Below are 23,992 nucleotides of genomic sequence, written 5' to 3' on the forward strand. Positions count from 1 at the left end.
TTTAAGAGATGACCCAAGGTCTTCCCATGTGCTCACAAGCTTTTCAAGTATCATGTGACCTAGAGAAAAAAATCAATGTTAGTTCCCCAGGGATTTTAATTTTTCTGTGGTTCTGTGTCTCGGAAACTTAGCGGCAGACATGGTGGAGTTGCTTGGGAGTGCTGATTCCCCTGACAGTTATTCCCGAGGTTGATGGGCAAAGGGCACTGATTGACAGAAGCAGTGTTCACTGAAGTGGACATGGTAACAGCCCAGTTGGATAATTTGTTCTTCACTTTTAGGATGATTGCCAAAGCAGATCCTGGCATCCCTCCTCCTCCCAGAGCGCCTGCCCCTGTGCCACCAGGGACTGTCACACAGGTGGACGTTAGGAGTCGCGTAGCAGCCTGGTCTGCCTGGGCAGCCGACCAGGGTGACTGTAAGTACTCAGACCTAACCCTTCTGAGGATCCACTTTGGGTTAAGTTGGCATTCATCCTTCCAAATCCTCGTGTTGATTTCTAGGTTAACGTTCACTTTAAAGATCTACAAAGTTAAGTCTTGACGGCTGATAAGGTTATTATCCAGGAGGCTTCATACCAGCCATTTAATAGATACTCTGTGAGGATTTCAGTCATCTCTGGCTGGCTACCCACATAATGTCTATGTGACTGATGCATTAGGTGTCACATTGGTCACTGTAACTCATAGATTCGCCACTGGCAAGACTGTTCTCAACTCTCTCCCCCAAAAGCCTGAAACTGTATGTTTTACAGGTAGGGAAGACACTTTCATCTGGGTTTCTCTGTGCCTTATGGCTGAGATGTGTAGTGACTTTAATAATAGGTATTTTTAATTTTGTGGACTAAAAGTTGAGACCTGAAATAAGTCCAGACTCTGTCTATCCATATGACCGTGGAATGTTTAGTGCTTTGGCCTCAATTGTAAAGTGGACATAAAGACCCACAGGTTTCTGTGAATGCAGAGGCCGGTGGTACTACACTCACAGCCAGCACAGGAACATAAGAATCACAGTCTGGCTGGAGAGATGGCTCACTGGTTAAGAGCACTGACTGCTCTTTCAGAGGTGCTGAGTTCAATTCCCAGCAACCACACGGTGGCTCACAACCATCTGTAAGGGGATCTGATGCCCTCTTCTGGTGTGTCTACAGTGTAGTCTTGTACATGTAAAATAAATACATTTTCTAAAAAAGGCATCACTGTCAAAGAACGTTAATGACTTTTGCTTTAGGAATTACATATGTTTCTACCAATTGCCTTTGTAAATACAAAGGTTTTTGAAATACTCGGACTTATAATGTTCCGTGCTTATTGTGAACCCAAGGTGAGTTTTGTTGGGACTGTTTTGGTGGAGGGGGTTGTTTTTGTTGTTCTGTGTGTATGTGGTAGAGAGGTGCCGAAACCGACTTGGTAGGAAGAGAAGACATTAAACCAAAGAGATCCTGTCTAGAGCTGTAGGAATGCATGTGGAATCTAATGCAATTTTACAGTAAAACAATTTACACTCAGGTGTTTCTGAGCTCTTACTGGATTTTGTGTGAAATATTTCTGGCATTGCCTCTGTTAGAGTGACATGGAGATAGGCTGCCATAGCTTACTGATTGTTCAACATGCTGTGCACAGTTCTGTGTGAGTGCCTGAGAGGCTTAGTTGGAAATGCTCTAAAGGAGGCTTCCTCGGGGGGGTTTTGTCAGCTCTTACCACAGCCCCCTTGAACTCTGAGGTGGAGTGACCCTGTCTTCCAAAGTGGGTTGAGCAAAATGGTCGCAGTAGTAGCTGGGACCCCCAGATATTATGGAAATAAGTCTCATCTGCTCACTTAGCCCCAGACAACATTGTGGGGTCTCTTGGAGACTCCTAGTTCCTCTGTGAGACGTAGTCTTCTGTGTAGCCCTGGATGTTTTGAGGGATCACTGTGTAGCCCAGCCTAACCTGGTCACCCCTGCCTCAGCTTCCAGAGTGATGTGATTGCAGGCAGGAGGCCTTACACTTGTCTCCCTTAGGAGGTCCTAATGGCCATTTCAAGTTTTGTTCTCTGCCTCCCACGCTACATGGTACCAAGCAGGCAGCAGCCATGTGTAAAATAGCAGCTAACTGCCAAGCCTTGTTCGTGCAGATTAATGAGCCTGAATAGTTATAGCCAAACATGTAGTTTTTGTGTGGCCTGGCAATTCCTTTCCCTTTCCCCATGTGCTCCAGGTCTGGACAGTGCTAGCACAAAGGAGAAATTGGGATTCCGGGTCTGCAGTGTGCTTTGGTAATTCTCTGAACTAAGCCTCGTGAGTCACGATGACGCATCATGAGTTTTCCCCCTAGTCCTTGTGATCTATTGCTCCTGCCCCAGCCATATGCCCTCTCGGTTAATGTACTCTGAGATGCGTGGCACCAGCTGTCCGTGTTGCCATAGTGCCGGCTGACTCACCTCAGGAGGGAATCTGTGATGGAGGTCTCATGATCAGCTCTTACAGTTGAGTGTTCTTGACATTTTGAACGCCTCTGCGACGCACATTCAGTATTGATCTTAAGGCGTATGATTTAAGATCTGTGAGCCAAAGGCTGTGTAGTTTAACGCTGACTTACAGCGACCATTGAGAAATCGCTGTCCTCTCAGAACTGCACAGCTTTTATGGTAGTCACATGCTTGGAATGTGGGGGGACTGGCAGCCCAGATTGTGGAGATGGTCCAGTTGATATAGTGCTTACCACATCAGCATGAGGAACTGAGACCCGTTCCCAGTGGCCAGGTAAAAATGCCAGGAGTAGTGGCGAATGTAATTCAAGCTCAAGGCGGGAGAGACAAGAGATTCCTAAGGCTTGCTGGACAGCCAAACTCACTCCAGGAAGGAGGGAGCATAACCAATTAGAACCTTAGATAGGTGGGCAGACCAACCCATCAGTTGTGCCCAGTAATCCTGGTACCCAGGGTAAGGATGTACCTCAGAGGCCTGGAGCACCCTTTTGACTTGTTTATTCCAGAGAGCTCCCCCACTCAGCAACTGGAATTCCTTTCTCACCGCCTCTCATTTCCATTTCTGCATTGATATCAGCAAACATAGAAAGTCTGACAATTCTCCTTTCTTTGCAGTCGAGAAGTCCCGGCAGTACTACGAGCAGGAAGAGACGCCCGAGATGATGGCAGCCCGGATTGACAGGGATGTGGTGAGTACGCCTGAGTCAGGCTTAGCTCACCAGCCCTTCTGCTTCGTGGGGAGGGGAAACAAAGGTGTCGAGATGAAAGGGGCTGGCAAAAATGGCTGCAGAAATTATATCTTCTCTTCTCAGCATTCAGTATGGGCCTTGAATTTTCCCTTAACCACTTTTTCTTCCTTCCTAGTATTTAGCTGGATGTTATCTCCCTCAGAATCCTGGCACCTTGTCCAGTTTACAGAGGAAACGAACTACTAAGGTTGCAGGGTTAATTGACAGTTAATGGCTATGTCCATTATATTTTAAATGTATGGTTTATTACCTTTTAAACTATACCCATTCCCAGGTTCTTTTGAAAAAAAATATCACTGAATAGAGCCTGCTATTCAGACTTAATTTTTAAAAGAGTTCCCTTTTTAAAAAAGATTTATTAATTTTATTTATATGTGAGTACACTGTCACTGTCTTTAGACACGTCAGATCCCATTACAGATGGCTGTGCTAAGCCATCTTTCCAGCCCAATATTTTCATTCTTAATCATTTATGTGTGAGTGAGTGTGTATGTGTGTGTGTGTGCATGTGTGTTTGTGCTTGTTTCTATGTGTGTGCAGGTGCCTGCAGAGGTCAGACTCCAACATTTGATTGAGCTGGAGTTGTAGGTGGTTGTGAGCCACCCAACGTGGATGCTGGAAATGGAGTTTTAGATGTCAGCACAAGCAGAATGTGCTCTTTACCTCTGAGCCATCATCTCTTCCAGCCCTAGAATTTAATTTTCATATCACACTATATTATAGGGAAATGTTTACAAAATGCTACTTAATAGTCTTATAATACAAAGAACTCTTCGTTTTAGAGTAGAGCAAGCTAAAAGTGAAGTATCAAAGGCAGCCGAAGTGCTCTCCAGTGTGCTTTACTTGCTCATGCTGCTCTGCAGAGTGGTCATATGATTTTGGTGTGTACGGCTATGTGCTTTTAGGTTCTTACTGCATTCTATAACGGGCATGCAGGAACGTCGTCAGAGCCTTTACAGGACATGATTGCAAAACAAAAGTACCCAGTGTTCTTCTGACAACATTTTCTTCTGAGTCCCACTCCCAGCTTTGTATGGGGGAATATATGTACATACATACATACATGCATACAAACATACACACATGCATGCATGCATACATACACATATATATGTATATAATATTTTCTTAGAATTAGTGATTGACTGCATGAACGTGATCATTTTTCTCTTCCCACCTAAAGTCTCTCTCCTTTACACTCAAGCTAACAGCTAGACCAAAATTGGTTCTTTTCTTTGTTTTATATCTTGTTCTGCTTTTTCTCATTCCAGCAAATCTTAAACCATATTTTGGATGACATTGAATTTTTTATTACAAAACTCCAAAAAGCGGCTGAAGCATTTTCTGAGCTTTCTAGAAGGAAGAAGAGCAAGAAAAGTAAAAAGAAAGGACCTGGAGGTGAGCGGGCAAGCCTGCGGGTGGGCTTCCTCAGGGTAAGGCTGTGAGACTTCTGGGTGAATGGGCTTCCTTTCCCTAAGGCTGTCAGACCCCAAGCAAGTGGGCTTCCATACTCCAGGGTTATCAGACCCACAGTGAGTGGGGGGCTTCCTTACTTTTGAGCTGTCAGACCACAGGTAAGAACTACAGGGCTAGGTCCTGTAGCTTTGGGCACCATTGGAGGTTCAAGTGGAGAGGGAAGAGCTCATGTTTGTTTCAAGCTGACTGTGCCTTTAAGTCATGTGACTCTGAGATTAGGCAGTAGCCACACCCATCTACAGTTTTCATAAAGAGTTAAAAGTTAGTTTCTGCTCCTAACACTGACCTGTTCCATAGAGTTCTTTCATTGTAAATATGAAAACAATTTTAACATTAAAAATTGACTTCTTTCATCCGGGTATCAATGGATTTGAATCAGTTCTCAAACCCGACCATTGTTCACTCATATTTGGAGTCGCACAGAAGCAGTGAGGCATGTGCAGACCTGCCTATGTTGAAAATGTCTTGGAAACTGGGTCAGGAACCCCAGCACTCAGCAAGCTGATGCAGGAGGATTATTCTTAGTTACATAGGACAACCTGGGATATCAGACCTTGTCTCTCTCTCTCTCTCTCTCTCTCTCTCTCTCTCTCTCTCTCTCTCTCTCTTTCTCTCTCTCTCTCTCTCACTCACACACACACACACACACACACACACACAAACTACTACTAAATTAAAGCAAATGTTTTTGAATGTATAAAAGTATAAATATAAGGGTAGTGTTTCTATATCCTCTGGCAAAAGGCACAATTTGAATATATAGGAGCCATTAGGTCATGTGTTGTTCATTACAGCTGACTTCAAAACCTCGTATACCTCCTGTCAGTATAGCAAGAGTGTGCGGCCTTCAGTGTTGTCCTGGGTGTAGATGCTTAGATGTTCCTCTCCTCCGCTCACTCTGAATGCAGCGTGCTGTGGTGTTCCAAGCCCCTTCTTGTTGCTTAATGGACTATGCTCTCCTCCAGGTTACCAGGCTCAGAACCCAAACCTCTATCCCTTCTTTCTCTTGCTTACAGCTACTTTGACTTGTTTCTCCAATTTCATCTGTTCACATTGTTTTCCATTCTCATAATTGGCAGCTGGTTGAAACTGGCATCATTTTTGACTCAGTTTGAAAGCAGTTCTCAACCCCTAGTCTTCTGTAGTGTAAGGAGAAACAGATAATCAGTTGGTCAGTCAGTCAGTCAATCAACTTCTGAGAGAGGGTCTCACACAGCTGGCCTCACAGTTGGATAAAGCCAAGGATGGCCTTGAACTCATGGTCCTTCTGGGTCCACCTCTTATGTCTTGAGGTTGCAGGTGTGCCACACTCAACAGGGCACCCTTTGTAGTGTTCTAGAGTTTCATACTTCTGCCCTCAAGTATGAGTGGTTCAGTGGCTATTGATTGAAATGTCACTTCTCACCTTGAAATTCAAGGTCACCCACAATCTAAACCAAGTCCCCTCTCTAATCACACATTTCTTTGGGTTTAGGTTGCTTGTTTTGTGTATGCCCGATTTCCCTGTTACTCCATGTGTTATTTTAATCTTAGCATGTTATTTGCACAACCTGGAGGAGACGGAATAGCTTTTCAAATCCCTCCTTAAAAGTGACTTGGTGCACACCTTGATTCCAGCATGCAAGGCAGAGGCAGGCTGATGTGTGTGGGTTTGAGAGCAACATGGTCTACAGAGCAAATTCCAGGAGAGCAGAACAACCCTGTCTCATAACCCCCAGCCCCAGAAAAAGTTTCCTGAAAAAGCTCTCTGGTTTTTATGTTCCCCATTTCCTGAGCAGTGTACTCTCCTGTTGTAGCGCTTAGGTGTTACACCTGTTACACTCCTGATTAATTTCCTCTGTTGTTTTTCAGGGCCATTAAAAGCAGGGCTTGTCTCTTATTCAGTTCTGTGGCCTTTACAATGATCACAAGAATTCCTGGAACATAGGAAGGCTTCGAGTCATATTTATAGAATCCAATGAGTCACTGGAAGTGGCCAAGAGAAAAAGGGATCGATTCAAACTTAGGATCTTCTTGATTTACTGGAATAAGAGATGTTGTAGAGTAAGGGTCCACATCTGGCATAGTCTTCCAGCTGTGAACGCAAATGTAGTTTTTTCCCCCCACTTAATAAACTTCCTTATACATCTGTCCTCACCCACCCCCTGCTCTTTTTTATTTCATCAGAGGGCGTTTTAACGCTAAGGGCAAAACCGCCACCTCCTGATGAATTTGTCGACTGCTTCCAGAAATTTAAACACGGATTCAACCTTCTGGTAGGTGTGCTTTCTTTGTATAATAGAAGAAACAGACGGCAAAGATCAATCAATGTCTAGCCAAATGTGCCTCAAAACTAAATTAAGAGATGCAGTTGTCCTTGTAGATTTGTGGGTGTATGTTTTGATTGGCCTTTCATTATGACATCAGACTGAAAGGAGCGCCTATCACAGAGACTTAGCCAAAAGCAATGCCCATATTTCTTGGCTCTCTCTTCCCCTCATTCACTCCATGCTGATGGAGTCCCTCTAAGCAGAAATGTTAGGAAACGTCTCCTTCCGTGCCTGCATTGACTGCTCTTTGTGTGTCCACCCTTGGGGTGAGTGTGTTGTGGTAATTCATTTGTTTTCTTACTGCCACAGGCCAAGCTGAAGTCCCACATCCAAAACCCAAGTGCTTCGGATCTGGTTCATTTCTTGTTTACTCCACTAAATATGGTGAGCATTTATGAACAAAACAAAGCAACCGTTCTCAGTGTCGCCCATCCAGGGGTCTTGAGTTTAAGTGGGGTCTCTTTGATTACCTTACATGGGTCCTGTTCTTCTTAACATGTGTGTAAACTCTGTGAGTGTGAAGTTTGAGAGTTTGAAAGGACACATATGTCACTTGTGGCTGGGGATGTGGCACACACATGATGTGTGTGTGTGTGTGTGTGTATATGTGTGTGTGTGTGTGTGTGTGTGTGTGTGTGTGTGAGCTCGAGTGCACACACATGCGCCTGCTGAATTTCTTCATAGGAAACTATGGCCTGTAATATCTCCTCTGCCAACCCAAAGGGCACAGCGCTCTGCTCCCTCACTCCTGGGGTCATCTCTGAATGTTGGCTGCCAGTGTTTATAAGGCTGCAGGTGAAAGGCTCAGTGTGAACGCTGGGCACGGTCATGCCTGTGCCTGCAGCCCGCACACTCTCCAGGCTGTGGTAGAACAGTGAGTTCAAGGCTAGCCTGAGTTACATGGTAAGACCTTGTTTCAGAAAATCTAAAACAACGAGCCAAAAGAGAATTGAGCCTGCCACGTAGGCTCACACTGGGACTTCCAGCACAGAGGAGCCTGAGGCAAGAGGACAGAGCAGGCTAGGTAGGAAGTAAAAGGTCAGTGTAGACTGCAAAGAAAGACCTTGTTTAAAAACCATAAAAAGCAAAACAACAACAACAACAACAGCAAAGGAAAAGAAACAAAAACAACAACAACAAAACAAACCAGAAACAATAGTGCATTCTGTTCTGTTTGCAGAAGACTCAGCACAAAACTTTCGTACCCCATCTTTCCTTCTCAGTTTGCTTCTCAGATTCCCCAGATGTGTCTCCTGCAATTTAAATTCATTCACATTGGGAGAAATTGAAAAGCAAGCTGTATGGTGTCATGTAGTGTGTCAGTACTGTGTACTGACTGTTTGAGGACAGCAGGTACCAGGCAAGCCCTGTTTTAGAATCATGCTGCCATTTAGGATTCCCAAAAGATGTAGCACCTGAGTTGGATTCTGGGTGACAGAGGAAGGGTATTGAGGGGAACTAGAAAATCTGCGTTTACAGAGGCACAAAACAGCTTGGCCTCCTCGGAGCCCCTGACCTGAGAGATGTCTTAGTCTAGAGCCATTCAAAAGAACAGAACAAACACGTTCTTCCTGCAACACATCTCTGAGGAGGCCGGATCCCGACAAAGTCTCTATCTAGCCTGTCTGCTACCAGATAAAGAGCCTTCCTCAGCCAGCGATGGCTCCTGAGAGGCCAGTGCGGAGCTTTGTTCTAGCACACACTACCCATTGTTTTGCTTATCCAAGTGGGCACCTGTTTCCCGTTGACCATTAAATTGTTCATATCAAATCAGGGAAACACTAGAATTGAATTCTATGGAGTGGGGTTACCCCTTGTCATTGTCCCTCCCCATTCTTCTCCCTCTCCTCTTCTCTCCTTCTGCTCTCGTCTTCCTCCCTCCCCTCTGGTCCTTTTCAGTTTTCTACATCTGGACAGCGCAGTCTGAACTGCTGACTAAAGGCTTCTTTCCCTGGCCTTTGATGGTGTTCATTTTAGACCCACAGTTTTCAATGTTGGTGCAATAGATTTGCCATTTGCAATTGATATTTTAAAAATAGCAGATGGTTAAGTCAGCAAATAAGGGGGTCTCTGTCCTGCCATTAGTATTTTGTTGGGAATGTAATAGATGCTTACCACCAGTATGGAGATGCTATGATATTCTCCTGGATCAATCAGTGTGAGAAACAATTTTCACTCCATAATATGTTACACATCAAATTTTAATTTGAACACATGAAAACAGTGCTTCGCTTTGGAATTGCCTTTTGTGTATAAATTTCAAGAGTATCCAAGTTGTGCTAAAAACATGTGTTCTCCACCCAGGTGGTCCAGGCAACAGGTGGCCCTGAGCTGGCCAGTTCGGTACTCAGCCCACTGCTGATGAAAGACACAGTTGACTTCTTAAACTATTCCGTCAGCGCAGAGGAAAGGCAGCTGTGGATGTCACTGGGAGACACGTGGATGAAAGTGAGGTGAGCTCCGGAGAACACCAGCATTTAGTCGGTGTGATGCCCCGAGCACACCTGTCTGTTGCAGTAAGACATTGTAAGATTCTGCAAGAAGAAGTGTGAGTTATAGAATGAAGAAGCTGGTATTGCTGAAAAGCTAATGTCAATTTGGGCCAGCAAGAGGGCTCAGCAGGTAAAGGTGCTTGCTGCTAACTGACATCAACCTGAGATGCATTCCTGAGACCCATTAGGTAGAAGGGAAAGAACTGACTCAACATAGTTGGGCTATGATCTCCAGATGCACACCATGGCATGTATACTCCCCCACCCCAACACACACACACACACACACACACACACACACACACACACACATACAAGCACACTGTATGCTATGTGCTCTCCCTTTCGTTTCATAGAGGTAGGTTGATATCTCAGTTTCACAGATGAAGAAATAAGGCTCAAAAAGGTCAATTCATTGACCTAAAGTCACGCAATACTTTATGTGATCGAGCTCTGGGGTCAGGGTTCATAATCCCCGTGCTCAGTGGCCTTCCAGCGGGTTGTGTAGTCTGTAAGGGACAGTTGGCAGAGATGCACTAAAGCAGACAAGAAGTGGTAAGAATTCGGAGATGAGGGAGGAGGAAGGGACTCAGGGTAGTCAGTCAGTGTGTGGAGAAAGGCTGGAAGAGGAGCAGTGTGAAAATGGAGGCATTCAGAGGGGAGCAGGGTTGGCCAGGAAGGCTCCTCAGCCGGAGTAAGCGGTAGATTCTGAAGGTGGTAGAGAGTGACCAACCTAGGTTCTCCCCCTCACTCCTCTCTGAGAGGGTTTGCTAAGGAGATCCTCCATTTGTTTTCAGAGATCAGTCTGCTACCTGGATCCACCACAGCCAAGGGCAAAAGTGGGCATTAATGGTCTAGCACAGGCTTCTTAGTGATCAGCCCTCTCTGGGGTAAGAGCTGTCACCCTCTGGCGGAAAAAAAAAGACTCATTGTTAGTCAATAAAGAGATGGAGAATGACAAACTGTTGCAAGAGCTGACACCTACCAAGCCCGATTTGTCAGGCAACCATTTCCAGCCTCATGTGACACCCTTTCAGCAGACTTTATTTGACCAACCCTTTTTCTTTTCCTGTGCAGAGCAAATCATTCAGTGCAGTGAGCAATTACCAATTAGCCTCTGGAAGACTGTCCATGTCTCCCTAGAGGGCTCATGTAAAAGCCTTTTGCTTTTATTGACATACACATAGACAATCTCACCTACTTCCTAGACTTTGGCTACTATGTATAATATTGTGTATGTGTGTGTGTGTATGTACATATACATATGTATATATATATATATATGTACATATACGTATGTATAGGTACATATATATGTGTGTATAGATAGATAGATAGATAGATAGGTAGGTAGGTAGGTAGGTAGGTAGGTAGATAGATAGATAGATAGATAGATAGATAGATAGAAATAGATGTTAGATTTATGCAGGTTATGACAAGCCTAGGTTTTTTTTTTTTTTTTTTTTTTTTTCTTTTCAAAAGGCTTATTAAATCTGTCACATCTCGAAATACAAAAATTGCTCGGGATATTCAGTGACTTTGTTTTGAGCCCTATCACGAAATCAGAAAATTTAATGATGGTTTAAGTAGCCGAATCACAAGGAAACATGCAGTTAGTGTTCAACACAAGGCAACGGTCACCTCAGATCCAGATCAAGGCTGTTAGGAAATGAAAGTGGGGTTTAAAAACTCATGGAAGGGAAAAGTATCAAGAAAAGCACCAAGTTATTTGGATAAAAGGCCCCATTTGGTCAGAGCAGACCCATTCCATCAGAATGCGTCACCCGTGGACAGTACGGGTGGCAGGAACACAGTAGGGAGCAAAGCTGTAGTCCTGTATGAACTGGCCTCTCGGGGACATCAGCCAATGAGTGGGTGTTGATTGTGACCAGAGTCGTTGACGTTTCTTACTGATAATTTATAAAACGTGTCATCTGCTCCATTTTAGGAAAATTTCACGGCTCTGAAAAACCATGCACCTCCATAATGGCCTTGGACGTTCCTACTTTCAAAGATTCCCCACTTTCTTAATGCTCGAAGGGACTGAGGGAGAGATGAGCACTGGAGAGGTCTTTAGATACCCCACACTCTACATACTCACTGCAGTTCTACTCTCCTGCACAAACGTTAAACGCCCTCCTCCCATGCTGAGCATCAGACTTCAGGGAAAGTTAAGACCGCACAGAGAAACGGAAGATATGCTCATGCTGCAGAGGAGACTCACTCTTTCAGTTTGTCTGTTTGGACCACGGCAAACTGGGCTTTCTTTCCTCTTCTGAGAAGTAGAGTTGTTTAGTGTAGAAGAGAATTGGGACTGAGAATGCATTATTTCACACATAAACTCTGTCGCCTTACAGATCAGAGTGGCCGAAAGAACAGTTCATCCCACCTTACATTCCGAGGTTCCGAAACGGCTGGGAGCCCCCGATGCTGAACTTCATGGGCGCACCCACGGAGCAAGACATGTATCAGCTGGCCGAGTCTGTGGCCAATGCAGAACACCAGCGCAAACAGGACAGCAAGAGACAGTCTGCAGAGGTCAGGATCTACCGCATCTGGCCTCTGTGGATGCTGTAACAGTCATGGGGGTCAGCGCTCACTGAAGAATGTTCTAGAACCAGGGACTATATGTCACCACCTCCCACTGTCCCGAGTTATCTTTCAGCTCTTCCTTGTGTTTGTGACCATTGGTGGGGTGCTTCTCTTCCCCTGACCCCAGCTGAGTTGGTCTCTGCCCTGTTCTGTTCCTCGGGCCTCCTTGTCCCCTTTCTCTGTCAGGAACTTGCCCACGAGCAGTGTTTATCTGTTTTGCCTTCACATCTTTAGACCGTCAAGGCAGTTAGTTCCCCAAACCTAGATCTTGTTGATTCTAAGCAACTTTTTCTTGGTGCCATGATCACTCCCTCCTCCCTCCTCCTCCCATCTCCCTTTCCCTCCCTCTCTTCCTGTCACTACTTTCCCCTCCACTAACCCTACTGCTCTCCCTCTCTGCCACCTTCCTTCTTTCCCTGATACTGTGGTTCCTGCTTCCTCTCTCTCCCGCTCCCTCCTCCTGTTGCAATCTTCTGAAGCATGTAGAGGGGCAAGTGCTGTGTGGACTTCAGGCTTCTGACAAATGACCCACGCTCTGCCTACACAAGGTCATGCCGTGGCTTTTATCTTTCAATTATTGATTAAGCTTTGGAGTATAACCCTGTCTGTGGAGCAGATTAGAGGAATGAAATTGGGCACTTGATCAAGTTACTTTAAATGACCTGTGTGTGTGTGTGTGTGTGTGTGTGTGTGTGTGTGTGTGAATATTTTTGGCCCCTTTGGAAAGGAAAAGGGAGCAGTGTTTAAAACTGAACCAGTTGCGAACGGGGTGCACAGGACTCATGTAACCACGTGGGTGAAGACTAGTAAAAAGCATCAGTGAATAGTAACCTGATGCCTCCGAAGTCTTGGTCATTTTTTCTCCTTCTAAAGTGTCTCTTTCGAGTGGATTTGGAATGTGGCAGACACAATAGGAGGAAAGGCACAATACGTCTCTGACCACTTTTAAGGAGAGACATACGTATAAGTTAAATTGCTGAAAATTGCTCCCTTGGACAAATTTGTTCTTTGGACAGTGATGCTATGTAGAAAATGTATTGTGCTCTGTGGGCCGGAGAGATGACTCAGCACGTCCAGAGCCTGTGTGTAAGCAGGAAAGCCTGTCACCCAGCTCCAATCACCCCGCCCTCAGGATAAAATCAGGCATGGTGATGTGTGCACCTGGAATCCTAGAGCTGGGAAGGTGGAGGCAGGAGGATTCCTGGAGTTCTCAGACCAGCTGATCTTGCTCAGTCAGTCAGCATCTCATTCAGAGAGTAGCTCTCAAAAAATAAATAAATAAAGGAAGGCCTTGACACATGTGTGTACTCACAACACACCATACTCACACACCCACACACTCGACCCTCACAAACACAGATTTTGCACTAAAAGGCAATCCGTTACAATTCAGAACCTCTATAACTAAAGCTAACGGAGTTGTTTGAAATCCTCTTTCTGTGACTGATTGTTTTCCCTCTGGCAGCCTAAGAAGAAAGACTGCAATCCTGGCCTTCCCTCTGAATGTCCGCTGACGATGACCTCAGACTGGTTAGGTCCCTTTCCTCCCATTTAGAAAATCACCCCAACTAGGGAAGGGAGTGATGAATGCACACAAGAAATGGTCACCCATTTGATGTTGCCATAGTTACTTACAGCTGTTTTCAAGTCGTAAAACTGTCCGTCATGTGGTATCCTTACCCTGTTCTAGAAAATATGCCACATAATGCGTGCCTTGGAAATTCACACCTTTGTGAGTTCTTTTCCAGTGCTGTTTAAAGAGGGCATGGGATGCGTGGTCTAGGCATGAGTGCCTGTATATCTACTCTGAACACATCATTTTGGACAGATTATTGAGGGCGCTCCCTTGTCATCAGCTGTCCTGCTGTAAAATCTCTCCCATTTTATGATTTAAGTGTTCATTCAGGAGCTCAGAGGACTGGGGAGAATGATGCATGCCAGGCAGGTTGAGATCTTGCATAGACAACGCAGATGGTGGTGACTTCAAGTGCGTGATCCTTGTAGGGGGTGGGGGGTGGAGACTTTATTATATTTTATGGCCATTAGGCTAAACACACTTACAGCAAGTCTTGAGCAAATTCGGGATCTGTAACTGAAAGGCATAGGTGACTGCAGTGATGAATGCGAACCACACCATCAACTTCCCTGACTCCTCTGTCCCCGAAGCAGCCTCAGTCAGGCTGTGGTCACCACTTAGTCACTCCCCCTCTTTCCGTCCTCCCCCCCCCCCCCCCGCATGCCTAGTCATTCTCAGGACCTATGACTTCATCCTGGCCAGGAGCTGTTCTGTCCAAGAAATAGGCAAAAGGTGGGAATGACTCTCTCTGTTTCTGGTCCCAGTTGCTCAAGACTTTGATTTTTATTTTATTTTAAACTTACCTAATTGAATTCCGCATCTCTGTTGGCTCCCTGGGAAAGGATTGGTGTAGTTGACTAGGTGCTGAAATGGCCGGGAAACACCTATTTATACTTGTTTGTGAGTATCTGCCCCTTCATGTATAGTCCAGGTGGGTATCTGATTGCGGATGCCGTTATCCACACTGGTCCACTGGGGATGTTGCCTGTGGATGAAGTCAGCCTCACTCTTACTAGCCTTTTCACTAGAATTCTCTGTTGTTCTGTTCAGCTTGAATGCTTCTCCACCCTTCCCAGGTTCATATAGGTTGTCCCAGTGAACCATAAACAGTGGAAACTCCAGGAAATTCTCCTGCCTCAGCACCCATCACACTCTCCCTATTTTTTTTTTAAAGCATTCAGAATCCATGTGAAAGCTGTAAGTGACCTCTTTGGTTGTTTCCCATCTGAACATGTGTCCCCCTTGCCTTTACACCACCATGCTCAAAGGTCACAGCCTTCAAGTCTCCCTTGGGAATAGCCAGTGGACCATAATAGTTTCAGCCACAGGGGAAAAACTGATTACAGAATTATCTTCTCCTGGACTCTTGACTAACAAGGTCAAAGTTTTTTTGTGTGTCTCTGTTTCCTGTTATAGTGATAACGATATAAGCATTTGTGACAATTTTAAAGCAGTGTTTTGGGTACTTTTTAAAACGGAAAAAAAAGGGTTGAGTGATATGATTCTATTATAATACAGAACACAGAATTTTCATGTGATGATACTAACGTCACAGGAGTGTTAAATGTGTTCCTGAAACAGGGAGCAAAGGTTAAAGGTGGTCTTCAAATTCATTGTTCCATCTTTAAAGTCTGTCAAAGATCAAAAAAAAAATCTATTGTTGAAATTCCTTGGGGAAGAACTTCCTGGTTTTTATATTTAAGATTTTCCGGATTAAGATTTACCCTGTCCGCTAATAACAAGACTGAATCGCCCCGTGTCAGCATAATAGCTCAGTGAGTCATCCTGTGACAGTTTAGGGCAGGGTTCTGGTTGGCTGACAGGGGACTCATGCCAACAGCACCTGGTAACACTCCGATGTACTTCTGTCTTTCAGCATGCCAGTATGTCCGACTACACTCCAACTGATGGGTATACATTCAGTAACAGCATGTACCACAGAGGACCGCATGTGGACCAAGGGGAGGCTGCCATGGCTTTCAAGTCAACTCCTAATCGCCATGTAGATAGGTAACACTCCACAGGCGCCATGTGAAAGACTCTGGGTCACTGAGGGTGACTCTGGCTCTAACAGGAGTGGGGTAATGGAGGGTGGGAATTGCTTTGTTCTCTCCAGGCTTTGTTAACAGCTGGATAAGATGTCCATCACACCTTAAGGACCTGGCTTTGATAGGCAGGAGAGTCAGGACAGTGCCAGCACCACGGGTGACTTCTGCTATTTGGAAAGACACTTTTGACAGTGGTCTTCTGGTGGTCAGAATAGTAGGAGGAAGGAACAGTCTTTGAGCTTTGCTGGTTGTTCTGTGAGTTTCCACCAAAGAATCACTAAAGAGCTCCTCCAGGCTGAGGACGAGACTCAGTGAGCAAAGCGCTTGCTGCCCAGGCATGAAGTTCCCAAGTTCTGGTCCCCAGGACTCACACAAATGGGACACACTGTCAGTAAGCACAGAACTCCTTCGGTGAGATGGGAGCTGGACACAGGAGAATCCCTTGAAGCCAGAAGGCCAGCTAGCCTGGTGTGCAGTGAGGGACAAGGGACCCTACCTCAAACAAGGTGGATGGTGCAGACTAAGCTCTGCACCTGTGCTGTGGCTGTTACTCACCCACACTCACTCCATGACAAAGAGTTTCTTCAAAGGGTTTCCCAGCTCAGTAGCCTAGAAAAGAGACAGTTCTTACTGTTTCTGCATCTAGCAAAGACTAAACAGAAAATATAAAGCCTAAACGCAACACTTCTTGTAGACAGACAGTTAGAACAAGCCAGTGGGGACAGCATTTGCCTATCACCCCAGTGATTGAGGTGGCTGAGGTGTGATGATGGTGCGTTCAGGTCCATGTGGAATGTTACTGGAGAGCCAGGTCTGTGGTGCAGGTCTCTGTTTCTATCTCCGTCCCTCTCTTCGTCTCTCTGTGCACGCATGTGTGTGTGCACATGCATACATGCGTGTGAATGTATGTTTGCACCAGATATAAGTGACTGCTTGAGTAGAGGCAGTACAGGGGATGTAGTGGATGCCCATTCATTTAAGATGGAAGGTGACCTAGCATGCATTTCTTCCTCCATAAGGAGCTGTTACCTTCAGTGTGTTATTTTCTCATAGAATCTGAGGTACAGCTGGGATGTAACTCAGTCTGTTCGTTGCTTTGCTTGCTCAGCATGCATAAGGTCCTGGGTTTAATCCTCAGCACCACAGAAAACCAACAGGGGCACATGCCTGTAACTAAGCACTTGGAGGTGGGTCAAGAGGGTCAGACGTTCAAAGCCAACATGGGATGTGTGAGGCCCTGTCTGAGAAAAGGTGGGAGGAGCTTTGTTAAGGACGGCAGAGGGTGGCCCTTGGACATGTTGAGTGTACCATAGCATATTAAATAGAGTTCAAAGAAAAGTCAGCAGTGAATAATGTGTGTTGAAATTGCCAACATATAAACATGTCTTAACTATTTTTAAGAAAAATTAATGAATATGGAGATGGCTCTGTGGATAAAGCACTTGCTTGCCGTGCAAGTGTGGGGAAGGGAGTTTGGATGCTTAGAACCCATATAAAAGCTGGGCAGCTGTGGACCCCGCTTATATCTCTAGCGTCTGAGAGACAGAGACAGAGACAGGGAATTCCAGGAATTTCAAGCTGGAACTGTTGAGCTCTGAGTTCAGGGAGAGACTCTCCCTCAGTATGTAGTGAGTGGAATACGATTGAGGAAGACACTAGATATCAATTTCCATAAGCAAGACACACACGTGTACTTCTCATGTACACATGTGCTGTGCTCTGTCAGTTGTCAGGAAGCACAGACTTGGTGGTTTGAACGGCTGAATGACTGTCTGACACTGCAGTCTCCAGAGGCTGTAAGCTAGAGTATTTATTACCCATGGTATAGCTTCTACCATCGGCGGTGGGAGTGTGATTCAGTGTCTTTTACAAGCTCTCCTTGTTCCCTGTGAGCTTTGTGCGCTCTCAGGGGCCTGTGTCTTTCATTTATTCACTCAACCATATCTTTAAAGATTGACTCAGAAAGTTGCAGTGGCACTGTTGTTAGAACTTAATGAAATGCAATGTAAATCTCATGAACTTTAAGGATTAACATTATGATTGAATTCCAAATGTTCCTTTGAGTATGGCCCTGAGTTCAAGGCTGATCTAGGATACACAGTGAGTTTCAGAACAACCATGGCTACAAAAGGAGATCCTGCCTCAAAAGCAAATTTAAAAACAAAACAAAACCACCGAGAAGATGCAGAGGCAGCAGGAATTTTAGGGTTTCCCCGCCTGACCAGCCACACCAGCTCAGCAGTCAGTCACAGCCTTCCAAAGGCAAACAACCCTGCCTCCTGGCATGACACGGTTTGGCCAAATAATAGAAACTCACTGGGCACCCACTGTATTTCCTGCACATAGAAACAATTGCACTTAATCATAATCCTTACACTAAATCAGGACCCTTGTGTGTATCACATCAGATCAGAATTTTCTTTTCATTTCTTTCTTTCTTTCTTTCTTTACTTATCTCACATATGTGGGTACACTGTCACTGTCCTCAGACACCAGAAGAGGGCATCGGATCCCATTCCATATGGTTGTGAGCCGCCATGTGGTTGCTGGGAATTGGACTTGGGACCTCTGGAAGAGCAGTCAGTGCTCTTAACCGCTGAGCCATCTCTCCAGCCCCAGATCAGGACTTTCTGATGGCCTTTGCAATAATGACATGTCTTCTTTGCAACACAGAACATCAGTGGTGCTAGCCATGGCCGTCCATCCTAGTTTATAGTGATCCCAGCTGAGCTGTGGCAACAGTATAGCCCAGTCACTGACTGCAAATTCTTTACCTGGTTTTGCTGGCTGTTCACTGGATGGACCCCCTCCCATGCACTTTTGATAACTGGGCAAGGTTCATTTATTTTTTAATGATCCCTAGACATACTTTTAATGTGTTAAAGCTGGTTATGAAAGGTTGTTTGAGTAAGTAAAGTCAGCGTGTAACTGAAGCTGTGCTTTGGCTTTGTCCCCTTTGACTCCACACCTAGAATCTGCCCCTTTCATGATAGGTGTGCTGACCATTGTCACTCTGACCCATGTGTTCCCTTCTCCTTTTGGAGATATGATCTCACACAGTGAAGGGTGATCTCAAAGTCCAAGATGGCACTGAACTCCTGATCCTCTTGCCTCAGCCTCTCACAGGCTGGGATTCTAGGCACAGCATACCATGCTTGACCTTAATATGTATGTAATATGTATGTTAGTGGACAACTTACAGGCTTAGGTGAGTCTAGATTTGGCCCAGTACCAACGAACCTTGGAATTTTACATCATCCTTTTGTGTGAGCACTAGTTTGTTCTAAAAACAAAACAAAAGCCCATTTACTTATTTATGTGTTCATGCCCATCCCCCACCCCCATCTGCGTGCCAGTTGGAGGTCAGGAGATATCAGATCCCCTGAAGCTGGAGTTAAAGGTGCTTGTCAGCCCCCAGTGTAGGGGCTTGGAGTGGAACCCAAGCCCTCAGCAAGAACAGTGACTTCTCTCAGCTGCTGAGCCATCCCTCCGAACCGTTTGTTCAGGCAGACTAAGCTGCCACCAGAGGCTTTCAGGGAGCCTTGGACTGGCCTTCGTGTTACTTCTGCCCTCGGGCTTCAGAAGAACGAGTAGAATGACAGAGAGTTCTTCCTTTCTTTTTATAGAAATTACGACTCGGTCAAAACCCAACCCAAGAAATACGCCAAATCCAAGTACGACTTTGTGGCGAGGAACAGCAGTGAGCTCTCGGTTATGAAGGATGATGTCTTAGAGGTAACTGATTCTCTTTGTCCTCCAAGAAAATTAATTTGCTGAATTCTCCTAATACGCACCTATCTGTATCTCTTTAAAAGTGTTAGCTACTTAGGTTATCAGACCCCATAACAGTGTTGCTCATTCAAGAAAGAGATGCTTAGGGCATGGTGGGACAGGCAAATGCATTTCTTGGCTTGCCTCTTTGTCCTTTCTTCTGGGATTTATTCATTTTGTAACCAAGGCTGCTTATAAACTCAGTAGAGATGAATCATGCTAGTTTAACCAAAGAAACAATAGAACTTTCCAGAATACCATCTTATTGCCCTTCAAGTGCCTCAAGTGAGACAGGGTCATTCTGAGAACATTGTATATATTTGGGGTAGATTTGTCCTAGGACTTATTTTATGCAAATATCAATAATAAAAATAACCAATAATACCCCTAGGTGTAATTGCTCAAAACTTATATGCTTTTACTCAGTTCATTATCAGAAGTTTAAAAAAAAATTCTTTATTGGAAAGTTGAACATTGTCTGGCATGGATGTGTGTGTGTTTTCTGACAGAGATTGCTTTTCCCTGCTTTGCATATTGACAGATACTCGATGATCGAAAGCAGTGGTGGAAGGTCCGGAATGCCAGCGGAGACTCTGGGTTTGTGCCAAATAACATTCTGGATATCATGAGAACTCCGGACTCTGGAGTGGGGCGTGCTGACCCCCCATATACACATACCATACAGGTAACCTGGGTTCGGAGCAAAAGTCCATGTCAACAGATGTCCACGAACAGGAAATCCGTGCCTTCTGTGTGTTAATCACGTTGATATTAAATTGGTTTTATTTTTGAGAGTAACTGAAAGGCCATGTGGAGACCATAAAGAATGATGGATGATTTTTCTGATTCATTTCCTAAGGAAATTGTTAACGTGTCCTGCAATAAGCTCCCACTCTTACGAATGCATCCCCCCCCCACACACACACCAATTTGTAGTATTTCTGACAATTACATTTTTTTTTCTCTCTTTACCCATCGGTTGGCTCTGAGACTGTTGGGAGGGTTTACCTCCATCTTTTACAGCCTTTGCCTTCAGAGTCTATTAAATGTTCAGTCTCTGTCCAGCTTTCTGTTCACACTCGGCATGTCGTAACACATGCATGAACGTATGTCCAGGTTTTACAGTGCTATTTCTTTATATTAAGTTTGGATGTATCTGTGATATAGATGACATAGAGAAGGTTCTTCCTCTGGTCCGTGAAGACTTCCAGAGGCTCACACACACCTCTGGGGATTTTAATGGCCTGGTCAGCTCATCTAGTGTGGCAGCCACACTGACTTGAGGTTGTGCAATAGCGCTAGAATGGGTGGATTCTCCACACACAACCTCTGAACCCGAGCAGCTTCTTTGCCATGTCTTAGGCATGAAGTGGTGAGGAAAACACCATTCCCGGCTCCGTGTTTATTGTGATTTCGTTAGCATCACTGACCTACATACTGGCTACCTGGGCCCTACTGTGAAGCAGTTTGTTGCTGGTCAGCTCTGGGTTTGAAAGACCACGAAGTGTCCAGACCTAGGATGGACTCTATTATTATCTCAGCTGCCACACTGAGTTATCTGAGCACTTGTGACATGAAAGTGTACAGTGTCTGCTGCCCCTTCCCAGGGCGGTTTGGCCTTATAAGAAGCCTGGAGCCAACCAAACATTTGACATAAAGAAGTCTTATCAGTGGGTGTGAAAACGCATATCCATCTCCTCAGCGTTTGGCAAGGTAGAGGCAGGAGCATCAGAAACTCAGTGTCTCCTTGGGCTAACAGTTCGAGTAAGTTCAAGATCAGCCTGGACTGTATAAGGCTCTGCCAAAAAAAAAAAAGAACAATAATGGGTTTTGTTTGTTTGTTTGTTTTTTATTTTTTCCTGACATGACACATACACTTATTTATGCCAATCATTTGTCATTAGCTTTTGATGCCAAAGAAGGAATTTGAATTATTCAAGGTATGTTCTGCTGTGTTTCCTATGTTCTGCAGTGATTGCACCCCCCCCCCCCCCGAACTTAATTTTCCGTACCTCTTCCTTCCCATACAGTCCTACTTCTCTAAATGTACGGTGTGGTCTCCTGGCATAATGATGTAATGAAATAAGGCGGCTCTCGGGAGGGTGAGCGCCAATCCTCTGCTTTCTTTCTTGAAACTTTTTTCTTAATTTTATTCTTAACAGTGGTGTCATACACACTTGAAGCGTATGCTTAAAATCCTGAGAGGGAATATTTGCCCTCTGAGAAATAGGGACTTTTAAACATTCTAACTAATGACAGTCGTATTGCTCGAACTGTCTATAAAGGGGATCCTGCAGGCTCATGGGCAAATAGATCCAGGAATCTCTATGTTCACATATTAAAAACAGTTCTCAGATTGAATTTGCTCATGTGCATGATCCCTAGGAACAGATAAGCTGAAAATAAGGGAACTTAATTAAGCTTACAATAATGTGTGTTCCAAGTCCCCCCCAAAAGGAGTCTGACACACTCTTTACCAGCTTGCTCTTTGGTCTTGCCTTGTCCTTCAGCTGTGACTCCTGCCCCAAGCTGTGTGGTGGCTTCCCTGTTTCAAGCTTCCCTCTGGCTAAAGCAAACCCAAATGACTAGTACACAGCACAGGCAAAAATAGTACCTGGAGAGAACGCACGCACGCACGCATTCTCCCTGATTCTTCTCCTTCACAGAACCTCTTCTTACATTTTAGTCAACTTTGACACAACCAGGATTTTGCATTTTTAAGTAGTCGGAAGTTCTAGGAGTCTATGTTGAAACTTTGTGTAAGTAGAGACTTGCGGTCCTGTGGAGGGCTGCATGTTCTGGCTGTTTCTCTTTTGAACTTCTCCACAGTCTCTGTAGAAATGTATATCAAAGAGTGCTGTGGGTATGACTTCTTACCATCACCCCTTTCTCTCTCTGTCCTTTTCCTCCTTCCTGCCCCCTCTGCGTTCCCCTCTCCTCCTCCTCTCTGAATGTGTTCAGTTTAGGGTGAGGACCTATCATTGAAAGGAACTGAAAACTCTCAACCCGAGATCTCTGGGATGAACGCAATAGAGGTCTCATAAGTTTTAATAAACATCCTCTCTGATGTGACATCACTGTGTCCGTCCCTACCTGCTATGACATCACTGCATCCTTACCTACCTGCTATGACATCACTGCATCCTTACCTACCTGCTATGACAGCACTGTGTTCTTACCTACCTGCTATGACATCACTGCATCCTTACCTACCTGCTATGACATCACTGCATCCTTACCTACCTGCTATGACAGCACTGTGTTCTTACCTACCTGCTATGACATCACTGCATCCTTACCTACCTGCTATGACATCACTGCATCTTTACCTACCTGCTATGACAGTGTCCTTACCTATTTGCCATGACATCACTGCATCCTTACCTACCTGCTATGACATCACTGTGTCCGTCCCTACCTGCTATGACATCACTGCATCCTTACCTACCTCCTATGACAGCACTGTGTTCTTACCTACCTGCTATAAAATCACTGTGTTCTTCCCTACCTGCTATGACAGTGTCCTTACCTATCTGCCATGACATCACTGTTCTTACCTACCTGCTATGACATCACTGTGTTCTTACCTACCTGCTATGACATCACTGTGTTCTTACCTACCTGCTATAAAATCACTGTGTTCTTACCTACCTGCTTATAAAATCACTGCATCCTTACCTACTTGCTATGACATCACTGTGTTCTTACCTACCTGCTATAAAATCACTGTGTTCTTACCTACCTGCTATAAAATCACTGTGTTCTTACCTACCTGCTATGACATCACTGCATCCTTAACTACCTTTCATGACATCACTGTGTCCTTACTACCTGCTATGACATCATGGCTTCTCTCAAGGGATTCCTGTCCTTAATGAACTTGTAAGAGGTCTGAAAAGACGAATGGAGTAGGATGAAAAAGAAAACCACTCAGCATATCCCAGTCCACTACCTATGTTTACAGCAGCATCTCAGAGACCTGACCTCAGAGCACCTCTCCCATACACTGTGTGGTGAGAACAGTCAACACGCAGGCATCATTTTTAAAATGACATTTTTTTTGCCTCATGTGTTCGTTTCTTGCATTTTACATGTCCCCCTTGTCAACACTTTAGGAAAACCGTACATGTTACACAATGGACTGACAAAGAGGGCATTTTGTGAGTGGCAGACCCCGGGCTTAGATGTGAACTGCTTCTCCCCCTCTCCGGTCTGTTTTAAACGGCCCCAGTTGTCAGTCCTCATTTTCACCCCCTTCCCTTTCTGGTTCTGAAGGATTCTGGGAGCAGTTCCTGGTGTAGGCTCACGGATAGCACTGTCCATTGCTGCACACCCTTTGTCTGGGTCTCTTCTGACAGCAGGGTCCTCACGCCTGGAGCAGCACAGCTGCTGTTGAGTTCTCACCTGACGTCCCTGGGGGCATTTTCTAATCCTCACATTTGGGGTGATTTTTACAACTCTCCAAAGGCAGATTCCCACCTTTGTGCTCCCCACGTGGCTTTGCCAGGAT

General features: G+C 45.0%; 1 protein-coding gene across 4 annotated transcripts in view; it reads left to right on the plus strand.

The window, feature by feature from the left end:
• EPS8 (EGFR pathway substrate 8, signaling adaptor) overlaps positions 1 to 23,992 on the plus strand; it is a 157,927-nt gene that overhangs the window by 118,067 nt on the left and 15,868 nt on the right. For all 4 annotated transcript variants that reach the window (XM_080914173.1, XM_080914176.1, XM_080914174.1 and 1 more), the window contains 10 exons: positions 282 to 418; positions 3,085 to 3,158; positions 4,490 to 4,616; positions 6,861 to 6,949; positions 7,313 to 7,387; positions 9,308 to 9,456; positions 11,853 to 12,033; positions 15,540 to 15,673; positions 19,338 to 19,446; positions 20,024 to 20,167. In XM_080914173.1, coding sequence (XP_080770299.1) covers positions 282 to 418; positions 3,085 to 3,158; positions 4,490 to 4,616; positions 6,861 to 6,949; positions 7,313 to 7,387; positions 9,308 to 9,456; positions 11,853 to 12,033; positions 15,540 to 15,673; positions 19,338 to 19,446; positions 20,024 to 20,167 — 1,219 coding nt within the window. The remainder of the gene's footprint in view (positions 1 to 281; positions 419 to 3,084; positions 3,159 to 4,489; positions 4,617 to 6,860; positions 6,950 to 7,312; positions 7,388 to 9,307; positions 9,457 to 11,852; positions 12,034 to 15,539; positions 15,674 to 19,337; positions 19,447 to 20,023; positions 20,168 to 23,992) is intronic.

This window comes from Micromys minutus, assembly GCF_963924665.1.
Source record: "Micromys minutus genome assembly, chromosome: 3".
Lineage (NCBI taxonomy): Eukaryota > Metazoa > Chordata > Mammalia > Rodentia > Muridae > Micromys > Micromys minutus.